The following is an 11,797-nucleotide window of genomic DNA, read 5'->3' as shown; positions in this document are numbered from 1 at the left end:
GCCCTAAGTAGATTTTTCCCCACCAATTACTTTTGGTTAGGAAGAATTTTGTACATATTGGACATCAAGGATTGAGAATACTGGACTTCCCTGATGGCGCAGTGGTTAAGAATCCGCCTGCCAATGCAGGGGACACGGGCTCGAGCCCTGGTCCGGGAAGATCCCACATGCCACGGAGCAACTAAGCCCTGTGCCACAACTACTGAGTCTGAGCTCTAGAGCCCGCGAGCCACAGCTACTGAGCCTGCCTGCCACAACTACTGAAGCCCACACGCCTAGAGCCCCATGCTCTGCAACAAGAAGCCACTGCAGTGAGAAGCCCGGGCACCGCAAGGAAGAGTAGCCCCCTCTCGCCGCAACTTGAGAAAGCCCGCGCGCAGCAACGAAGACCCAATGCGGCCAAAAATAAATAGATAAATTTTTTATTTAAAAAAAAAAGAATTGAGAATACTGGAAATTTTAAATTAATGACATAGGAAGTCAACACAGAAAGCTCATATGAAATCAAACTAGTATAATTTCAAAAAATTAAGTCTAAAATCTTTCTTGACCAAAGTTTCATCAATGGGGGGTCAAATTCAGCCAAGAATATGCAACTCTGATTGAAATCGCTTAATCGAAATTCACTGAAATTACCATTCTAGGCTGGTTTTCTCATAAGGATGGACTGATCCAAAAAGAATCAAGAAAGAATGTGGCTTGCAGTGAATTATTCAAACTTCTTTCTTAGTTAGCTAAAAATGAATATGACCAATCACTAGAGAAATCATATCAAATTCTGTAGTAGTAATAAAGCAATGACTGCTTTTCAGCTGGAGGGCCTTTTTTTTTTTTTGCTGCTGCATATCTAGCTGTGGTGCATTTTAATGAGAAAGGATGACTGCATCAGCTTTTATCCATGAAGCAGATTTTAGCCTTCTGCTTAGGTCTCCCGCATGCCAATATCGAAGACTTTGTTCTGAAGAAGATCAATGACACAAATACATGCAGATGGACAAATGTATTATCACAATCACAAATTCACTGTTAAGATTTTGCACACTGACTTCCAAATAAGAAACCTAGAACTAAGCAGATCTCGGTACGTGTGAGGTTCCACTGGTTCTCCTGAATCACAAAAATGTTCGTATAGACAAAACGTCAACTGTTAACATGAATCCTTTTAAATACAGACCTGACCCTGTGTCCCCAGGAGTGCACTGTAAAGCAGATGATTCAGCCTCTATTCATGTGTTACCAAAAGAAACGTGTGGCTGCCTGAAGTTTAACGACTGACACTGTCTAAAGAGGGAGTTTGCTTCCTGACTAATGTTGAAAACATTCTGAGAAATGCTGTAAAACTCCTTCAAGTAATTTTCTTATGTGGTCACTGGGAGGAAAATGAGTTTACAAAACAGATAACCACATTGATTTTTTAAATGTAATTTGTCAAAGAAATGAAACATTTAGATAAATTCTAGATTTCTCTCGCCACCAACTTCTCCCACAGTATATACTCCAACAAAGATGGCCCACTAAGAAGCTCTACTGCAGTTACAGTGGCAGAATTTAAGAAGACATAATGAATCCTTCTGCTACACAGAATCATTATCTCTAATACTTCTTTATGAAGCTGACTTCTAATCATGTGCCAAACAGGGTCCTGCTAACTTGGGTGCTTTGATAACGAAGAATAGTTGAGAACCCTCATCCTAAGTGACTTCAATACAACTGAGGAGGGAGTGAGAGACCCAGAAAGATAAATCCTCATGTGGAAATGTTGGTGGCATGAAATGCCAAGTGCCTTTAACTGTCATGAGGCAAGGTCTGCAAAACTTACTTAAAATAAATTCTTCGGGGCTCAATGTGAATCGGCAATTTCCATTTATATTATACTGTTGTTTGCTCAAAAACTATTTTTAATGAATAAGACAGCGTTTACCAAAGTGTCTTCCACAAAATGACTCTCTCGAGATGTTCCAGATCTGTAATCAAATAAGTCTGAAAACCCCTGAATACTTCATTCAGGGTTTGCATAATGCACACTAACATACAAAAGTCTCTAAAAAGACAACCATTAACATTGTTTCATATTATTTAACTAATCATTTCCCAGGCATTATCTGGCCACATACCTAACATCTAATTAAACAGTTTGGGAAATACTATCACATAGCATTTAAGAAAAATATTACTATCATTTAAGAAATATTGGGAAATACTGTATTCTGGGCACTCTGCTAAAATAGTTCTACTCTTTAAACAGAGTATTGATTTCTTGTGTGTGACATTTTATTTGACTTATTGTTTCTTTTACACAGCTCTATCCTTAATAGTATTTTTGGTTTGTTGTTTTACAATTTTGCCTGAACTTTTTCCTGCACAGATGTGAAAGCCTAACGAATGTAAAGTCGTTCTATTAGTCTCTGGCTCAATTCTATACTTCAAATACAGTAAATAATCTACAAACGATTCTTGGATAATAACAACCTGTATTTGCTTTATAAACAAAACGATGATGAAAATCCAAATAACTACAGCACTTCAGAGTTGGTTGACAAATCCTAAGAACATTTTCAGGCCATTGCGAAGGTCTTTCCAACCTACATTTCAAAATGTTCAGAAAGAAACCATCTTGTTTGCTAATTTCGGTATAAGGAAAATTGATTTGACTGCACAAAGACTTAAGTGGATGTCTCCCTTTTAAATTTAACACTGGAAAATCTGCATCCTCCATTTAATACTGAGAAGGTGTCAGCCACAAACAGGATGTCACCGATACGCAAATAAACTACACTTGAGACCTGCTGTTGTTGTTATTGTGTAATGGATTGGGACTAATCTGTTTATAGTCTAATCCCACCCTCCTCAGATTTCATTTTGTCTTCTCAGTCTCACCTTGTTCCACTCAGGGCCTCACTCTATCCTCTTCTTGTATGTGAATACATTATACATTTTCACGGAGTTGCTACTTGGGGTCAAAGAAAGATTAAATGAACCAGTCTTCGTGATAATAAAAAAACATGATCTTGATAGCCAAACCAAGAATATTAAGCAACACGTTACAATCGATAAACCTTGAACAGCTGCTGTATATGCTTAATGCACTAAGTTAATACAAACTGCTGTTGAGTGGAGAGATGAGGTCAATAAACAAATAGTAGTGAGTCAGTGTTTAGAAGGCTGAGAAATATATGAATGGATGGGGAAGCTGGCTCTTGAAAGCCAAGAAGGGGGATTAAATTTGATACGGAATAAACTTTGGTTGCATTTGAAAGCTTCTGAGCATGTAAATGCTATGATTAAATTCATGCTTAAAGAATTCAAGTATAAATGAACTGGATTGGTGAGTAGCTGTTAATCAAGTATTTGATTGGTTAAAGTGATTGACCTAAGTCAAGGTGATCAGGGCCCAGACCAAGTGTAAACATGGGGAGGGATGAAGGTGCCAACCAAGATTGCAAAGGAAGAGCTGGTGGAGCTTAGGAGGCAAAGAGGATGGTGGGATACGTGAAACCTGAGACCGTGGTTCCCCATGCCAGGCTCAACTGATGTGATACCGCCCAAGGAAGGGCTGGGAAGAGAAGCTTCTTTTAAAGAGGAAATGATGATTTGTTTCATGTGTTGGGTTGAAGTACCCAGCATTTAAGTGAGATGACTGAACAGAAAACCTAAAGTATGACACAATAAAATAGGAATGACAAGGCTTATTAATACAAACATATTCCTGATTAGTCTTTCCTGGGGGTACATGGAAGATAGGATTTCAGAAATTTAGAGAATGAAAAAAAGGAAGATTATATATCAATAACTTGATTAAAATTCCACACAAAGTCAGTGGCAGCTGGTTTAAAGCAATACTTATCTACTATAGCACAATATCCATCCAAAAGCCAACGTGTGCAGAGAATTACAAAATATCTTTAAGGCTGATGAAATTTCACTTTTATTCATTTTTTTCACCCAATGCTGCAGAAAGAAATGATGGGGAATTTAAATGGGTCGGCCGGATATCTGCATAAGGATTCCACAGCGAATGTACATAAGTTTCCTACTATTAATGCTTAGCACTGGGCTTGGGCACTTCCCCTGCCAAGCAGTAGATTTTCATGGAATGCTATGGAAAGAGATGTCTGCCCCTGGCAGACATTCCACTAGCAATAGCAGTACTTCCTAGGCTCAAACATTCCCTACTATTCTAGTCTTGCCAGTTCAATCAATGCCCCTTAAAACCTCACAAAAACACTGACTTACTCTGCAATATATCCCTATTCTGCTTCTTACTGACTGTTATTTAAACTACCCAAGCCTCAGTTTCTTTAGCTATAAAATGTAAAACAGTTGACAAAATACCTACTGGTCTTCTCTGTTGCAAATACAGGATGTAAGGTAGGCAAAAAGCATAGCAGAGGTTATGCCCATAAATATGATTAGTAGTATTATTTTAATCCATGAAATAAATGGAGTTTAAATATGTTTTTACTATATAAGCTTCAATAACGTTACACTTGTATTAAATTGGTAGTTATTTTAGGTCAATGATTTTAAAACTCATTTACCAATGAAACGTTTTTCAAAGAAAATGTTATACGGAACAGAAAAGAGCTAGAGCAGCTGTGATTTACAAAGGGATGTGAAAGCCTGGCTCTCACACATTCAGCTTCCTTCACACTCCCTTCCACCGGTCACCCCAAACTTCTAAGGTAGGTTCCCAGGGCTCCAGGGCACACACTTTTTTAAAAAAATCATCATTTTGAATAATAATTGGTATAACCGAAAATTATGGAAAACAAGTCCCCATTTCTAACAGGAGCATCCTAATTATTTTAAAAAAAAAAAGATCCTTCTTTTCATTCTGACACCTTCAGGGGCACTTGATGGTTTCAAAATAATTACATATTTCAAGATTTTAGAATAAGCATGTACTTCTTTCATAATGAAAACTGATGAATCTTTTGGAGATGATGGAATTACTTCTCCACCCTCCCAGTTCCCCAACTCCTGCACGCAGGTACATGTCTCCTTTCTAAGAAAATCAAAAGAAAACAAATGCACTTTGGCAATCAGATTTTCTCTTTCCATAGCATTCCATGAGTAAGGAATTATACACTGGGAGTCCAGGTGGGTTAGGGTCCCCAGAAGATGTGCTTGATCACCAGAGTGGTGTTGATTTTTTTAACTGAATTAAATACTTTTAGAAACCAAACTCTCCAGTGTACCACAGTCCTTGTGACTTTCTATTATCCTAAGCAATTGCATTATCTGTCTCCTGAAAGCATTTGAACAGGGCAGAGAACGGGGCTTATAACTTGGGTAAGCAACTTCTGGATTCATAAGAAATTCCAGTCCAAGTGACGTCACCAGATTGGGGGCTTTTTGAACTATTTGAGTATCTCTACACCTGGTCATTTGGGTTAGGAAATCGTTTTTCACCTGCCAGAAGCCCTTTTAGCATTCATTTAGTGATTCATTCAACATCTACTTACTGAGAAAATATATAGTACTAGGCAGTGCACGAAGGGCTGGGCAAATTGCAATGAATAAGACAGACCCTGCCTCAGAGAGGCTTATGGCCAGACAGATGATCGAGTAAACAGTAGCTAACAATACAATGTGACATGATTTTAGAAACACCTAACAAAATCAAACAGGGTAGAGGATGCCAGGAAAGGCTTCTCAGAGGGGAATTTGGGTTAGCAAAGATCTCGACAAGGAAAGCTGACTAGGGTTGAAAGGTGGGAGAGGTGGGAGGGTAGGATGTGGATGGGTGTGCAAAGGCCCAGGAGAAAGAGGAGGTAGCACGTGATTTGAGAGATTGTGGAGTACTACTGTTAGTGTCACACAAACAGTTATGTGGACAGAAACTCCTAAAAGAGAAGAGTGCACTTCAAAGATGTCAATCTACCCATGACCACATGAAAAAGTATCTATTCATACAATACAGGTTGTACATTTACAGACAACTCTGAACATTCCACTAAATACTAAATTTCTAATTTATTAGTAATTTCTAATATAAATTTTAGATTTCTTATCATGCACACTCCTTGACTGGAAAAATCCTAATTCAATAAACATTTCTTTATTTTCATATTCTTTCTAAAGGAAAGACATTCATGTCATATTCTTAGGTGAAAAACTCTTGAGGTCTCAAGAGTATAATACCGTCTTTGGATGCATACATTTTATATGCATATAGACATAAAAATCCTGAAAGAATAAATTCTAATATGTTAATAGAAGATGGAGAAATCATGTTTTTTAAAATTTTCTTCTTTTTGGCTTATCTTTTTTCCTTTTTTTTTAACAATCTACACTTAAAACTTCAATTATATCTTCACAATACTTTTCTTGCTAAAAGCTCACAATCAGGGAATCCCACAGGGGTCCACGGCCAGGCTCATGTGGGGCTCTCTCCCTACTCTCTTTGTTAACTCCTGGCCCCAGACACTCAGCCTGCTTCCCCAGCCTCTCAGTAGCTGTCACCACCCACTTTATCCCTTCTGTTTCTTCTACCACTAACTGCACAACTGACTGCAAGTGAGATGAAGGACCATAACCCCAAACCTTAGTGGTCTGAAAGGAGTTTACTGCCAACCAAAAAAGGAGAAAGAAGGAGGCAGGAGATCACAGCATGACAAAGTACAAGGAAGGAATGACTTTTGCATAAACTTACAAATTGTATACAGTTGAGGCTTCCAGTTTTATAGTTCTTAGCACACCCCTGAAATGGGGGGCAGCATTCGGTAGGAGCCTACAGCAGGCCCTGGAACACTGATGACTGTGGAGTTCTTCCAAGAAGCCCAGGGGTCAGAAGCATTATAAGGACCATTGCTACAATGAGTCAATCTTGCCCTATGTATAACACAAGTTTTCAAGCATATGTAGATGGTATTACCAATTCTTTTTTTTTTTTTTTCGGTACGCGGGCCTCTCACTGTTGTGGCCTCTCCCGTTGTGGAGCACAGGCTCCGGACGCGCAGGCTCAGTGGCCATAGCTCACGGGACCAGCCGCTCCGCGGCATGTGGGATCTTCCCAGACCGGGACACGAACCCGTGTCCCCTGCATCGGCAGGCGGACTCTCAACCACTGCGCCACCAGGGAAGCCCATCAATTCTTAACATTTAACACTTTTCTCATTATTTCTCAATCAAATGACACTAACACTACAGCTCTCAAGTAAACATCTGCATAATATTTTTGATGTTCGAGTGTCTCAAAGAGGTCTCAAAGAGGTTGGGAACACTAGTGTAGAGGAAGGAGCACAGGTCTCAGAAGTGTGACATAACAGGGTTCATATGGCAGCTTCATCAGTAACTGAGTAAATCTGAGCATGTTTTCTAAACTCTCTGAGCCTCAGTTTGCAAATCCAATCCAAAGCTGAGGATAATAATAATTCCATGAACCTTCCCATGAGGGAGAACTAAGTGAACCCAGTCTTCCAGCTGACCGTCTGCTCCCCCTCACTCCTCACCTGAAGTCCACCCAGGTAGGAGAGCAAATGGCGAAAGGAACTCTGCCCCTCTCACAACCTCTGAATGACAGGCCAATTTACTAGGACAGCAGCCAGTCCTGACACAGTGGCCTCTTGGCATTTCCTCTTATCCACAGAAACACAAATAAATTTACATTTAAAAAAAATTCTCAATATTATTTCTTTTTTTGAAGGGTAACATGTAAGATCAACTTTTGTCCTAGAACAAAGTGTAATTGTTCTTGGAGAGTGTCAGACACAAAAGAGCAGATTGTTTTATCTACAACTTGAATTGAAAATTATTCTTGAAATCATTTCTCAAAAATAAATGTTTTCAATGGTTTAGATGAAATGATAGTACAATATAATTCAAGATAAACATGTACTATCTCTCCATAAGATCCCCACCTTCCTTTAATCCGGAAATAAGTCTAGTTTTCCCGACATGACACTATTAATTGAATATTACAAGTTGATAAGCATATTAAATCAAAACAGAGGAGGATTATTTGATTTTTAAATGCCCGACTGACACACAGCAATGAGAAATACATAATAAATATCAGATTCTAATGTAGATAATGTAGTTCATGAAAACAATATTTTTTCTTTCGGAAAATTTATTTTCTGCCATTAGCTACAAACCCATAAAGGGATAATCATTAAGGGTACTATTATTACTGTACCAAAACCATCTTTTATATATTGGTTTATAGAACAAGCTTTTGGGAAGACAAAGCAATCACATCAACAATTCACAACACATCTTTAAAAAGCAGACTGTTCCACATTAGATATGCAAGTTCCCCATCATTTAAATCAGGAACCAAAGGAAAAAACTAGCTCTTAGTAGGATAACATAGAAAAGGAAACTTGTTCCTACAGTGAAAACTGACGTTATCTCAATTAGTTAATTATTCATCCCAACCTCCAGGCCTTGCTCCTGGAGGCGTTCATACCTTCACCTCTTGCTGTGTGGACACTAGTTCAGTAATTTGCTGATAAACAATCTTAGTGCAGTATCTAACAGATCTTAGAGATTAAGTGTAAGGTTCACCCCCTCCTTGTGCAAATAAGTAAACTGTGGCCAAAACAACTCTACTATCTTATTGGAAATAGTAAAGCTAGTTAGTTAAAAAGCCTACCCAGGGCTTTCCCAGTCCGCACCTCTCATGAGATGAACCACAATTGTGAAACAGACAACTCAAGCAGGTATCAACCTGACTGCGTGGGGAATGTTTTCAGTGGGCCACACACCGTATTTTAACTATTAAAACAACTCTAGAGATTATTAGTCATACACCAACATTCTCTGGATAGCAAGTGTAGGAGCAGTGTTAATTTAGTTGAATCTCTTCTAATTGATTCTTTTTATTCAAAAATGATGGTACTATAGGAAATTGAGAAATACTGTAATTTTATTCTCCCCCAATAAGTCCATATGTTATATTTTCAACCAGTAAATCAAATCAATATACCAATCCTGACACTTAGGTGTACTGTGCATATGGGAAACCTGAATAACTATCTCAATGAAAGCTTTTTTGAGATGTACATTGCAACACAGATCCTAAGCATTTTTAAGATTCGTAACAATTTCAAGCTTGTAAAAAATGTATTTACAGAAGAAAGCTTCTTTTGCAATTTATATGTTCATAAATGTTTCCCTTAGCTAAGACATATTTTGGAATATGATCAAATGGTAGTGAATGTCAAGTCCGAACAGCAAGGTTAAAACTCTGACAGTTCTCATATGTAGCCACTGCTCTTTTAAACCACTGTGTCCCCAAAGGGCTAACAGGGAGAAAATTCTACCTCAACAAGTGAAGACAGCAAAGCATATTTTAATGATTACTTTTCATTTCATCTCTAATTCTTTAAACACAAAATTGGATTTGGGCTTCTTTCATACTGTTAACAACTTAGTATTAATATATGCACCTCTCATTCTTCCTCTTCAAGAAAGAAGTTATACACTCCAGCTACATATAACTCCCAAATTCTTTCCAACTATGAACACCAAAATAGGACTCCTTAAAAAAAAAAAAAGCATGGAGAATTGGCACACTGCATGTTTATGTCAACCTTCAGAAAACATGGAAACATGCAGCCCCAGCTCACCAGAAGAATCACCACATGTGATCAAACTATTCTGTGACATGTTATGTCTTATGCCCAGTATTCAGGTTTTGCACTCGCCTATGTCAACCCCTAAAGCCTCAAGAGCTAGCTACTACTGTAGAACAGCTTTAACACGAAGAGTGTGAGAGCTCTGTTCATGGCCCGTGGCGTGATCTTAGAAACACTTGAATCAAACATATTTCTTCCCCCTCTGCTATTTAAAATCGAGGGACCTCAGGCTTGGGACGTGGCTAAAAGACAACAAGAGAATAATAATAAGAATAAGAAGAAAAAATACCGGAACACGGAACACGCTAAGAACAAAGGAAACACAAGCCTGTGAACAGGAAATGAAGCAACTCTACACATAAGTACCTTTTGGGGCCGCCAACGTAGGTGAAAGTAAAGGTGGAGTCTGAGTATCTGAAATCTGAAACGAAAAGTCTTGTTAAAAGCTACCCCTGGAGTGGATTTTTAACCCTGGTCATGGCTCGGGCCCCCTATTTGATGGAGCCGAAGGGAAACCTGGCGGGGCGGGGCAGGGCGGGAGGCCAGAGCTGGAGAGCCCCTAGGTCCGCTCTCCGAGTGGTGCGGGAGGGGATGCCGCGCACCCCGTGCCGGGTGCCGCGGGAGGCCGCCCCCCGCAACAAGTGCCATGGCAACGGCGGGAATTTCCCGGTCCGGACAGCCGGAAGCGGCCCCAGCCGAGGTCGCGGCTGCGAAACCAAAATCCAGTCCCTCTCCCGGGGTAGCAAAATGGACGAAAGGCGACCCCCAGGCAGGGGCGGCGCGCGCCTCGGAACCTCGGGAATCCCTTCTCTTTCCGGGGCATCGCGCTGCCAGTCGGAGGTACTAGAGGGAGCAGAAGGGGCGGGAGACCGGCCCAGCGCTGCCCCACGGGGGGCCTCGGTGCCGGGCGCAGCCGGCCACCGCCGCGCAGCGCAGCGGGCTCCATTCCCGGCAGCCGCCGCCGCTGCTCTGCCCATTGCGCAAACCCGGCGAGTCCAACCCGCCGCCTGGGTCGCTGCTGCTGAAACCCCGGAGGCGGGCTCGGACGCTCCGGGCGTTCACCGGGGACTAAAAATACAATGTAAGGCTCCCCCGCCTAGACCCCCGCTCGGGCCATCAGGGTTCTGCCCCCAAAGCTAGTGGCCGCCCCAGAGGGGGGAGGGGAGAAGGGGAGAGGCTGGCACCCCCTCCCCCTTTTGGCTCCCGCTCCCGCTGCCGCAGCTGTTGCCAAATGACCCCGGGAATGGGGACGTGCAACCCACCCCATATCCCCAGCCACACACGTCGCGGCCAGAAAACTGGGAAAGGGGGTGACGGGCAGGTAGAGGAAGCTGGCGCTGGGTCCGAGGCTCTGGAAAGGCGAGAACTCACCTGCAAACAGGCAGTCCTTCTCAGCTCTGGACTTCTGGATCACGACGTCGATATCCTTCTGAATTCGCTCTTGCCTTGAACACATCCCCATTAAATAAATCCCTGGAAAAGAAGCAGCCGCTATTTCCACCCCACCCCACCCCCTCGCACGGTTCCAGCTTTCGTAAATATTCAGTTAAAAATGAAACCTCTGGCCGAGGCAGGGGCTGAAGGCGAAGTGGTTTCGGAAGTGATCCTGGGTGAGAGAGGAGGAGGTGGTGGAGGAGGAGGGGGGGGAGGTCGGCTTTGCATTCCCAGATGTGACCGCCCAGCTGCTGCTCGCCGCTGCTGGATTCCAATTTCTTCCTCTCCTCACAATGGATGATGATGACACAGAGTCTCACTTTCTCCCTCCCCCGCCCGGACCAAAGGCCGTGGGGGTCCGGGGGTCCCGGAGACGGCGAGAGAGCGATCGCCCGCGGGGCGGCGGGCGCCGGCGAGGGGCGAGCCCCGCTCCGCCTCACGCGCGCACACCCCTCGCGGCCCGCACGCCGGCCTTCCACACCCGCGCACACTCCCGCCCGGGGGCGCGGCGACCGTGCCGAGGCTGCTGCAGCGTCGCCCGCCGCAGACCCTCCCGCGCCCGCCGCGAAGTCACCCGGTCCCGGCCGCCGGGGCTCTGATAGTATCCGCCATCCGAGCGCAGGCTGGATTCCCCAGCCCGGCCGCCGCTCGCGCCGGGGGCTGGGAATGTCGGTAGTGAAGACTCCCTGGGGCTCCCAGCCCCTCCCCCCCGCGCACCACCACTTTTATGAATTCGACTCCACTTTCGGAAGGAATTATGAGTCATATGGAAAACCCAA

The 11,797-nt window shown here is 42.7% G+C and overlaps 1 protein-coding gene across 1 annotated transcript; it reads left to right on the top strand.

Moving 5' to 3' along the window:
* Window positions 1–10,175: 10,175 nt before the first annotated feature.
* LOC132518047 (translation initiation factor IF-2) lies at window positions 10,176–11,017 on the top strand. Its single transcript, XM_060146059.1, is given in 6 exon segments — window positions 10,176–10,227; window positions 10,230–10,501; window positions 10,504–10,749; window positions 10,752–10,853; window positions 10,855–10,917; window positions 10,919–11,017. Coding segments are annotated over 6 exon segments (834 nt in total).
* Window positions 11,018–11,797: the final 780 nt, after the last annotated feature.

This window comes from Lagenorhynchus albirostris, chromosome 3 (assembly GCF_949774975.1).
Source record: "Lagenorhynchus albirostris chromosome 3, mLagAlb1.1, whole genome shotgun sequence".
Lineage (NCBI taxonomy): Eukaryota > Metazoa > Chordata > Mammalia > Artiodactyla > Delphinidae > Lagenorhynchus > Lagenorhynchus albirostris.
The sequence above is the reverse complement of the archived record's forward strand: the minus strand, read 5'-3'. Positions and strand labels throughout refer to the sequence as shown.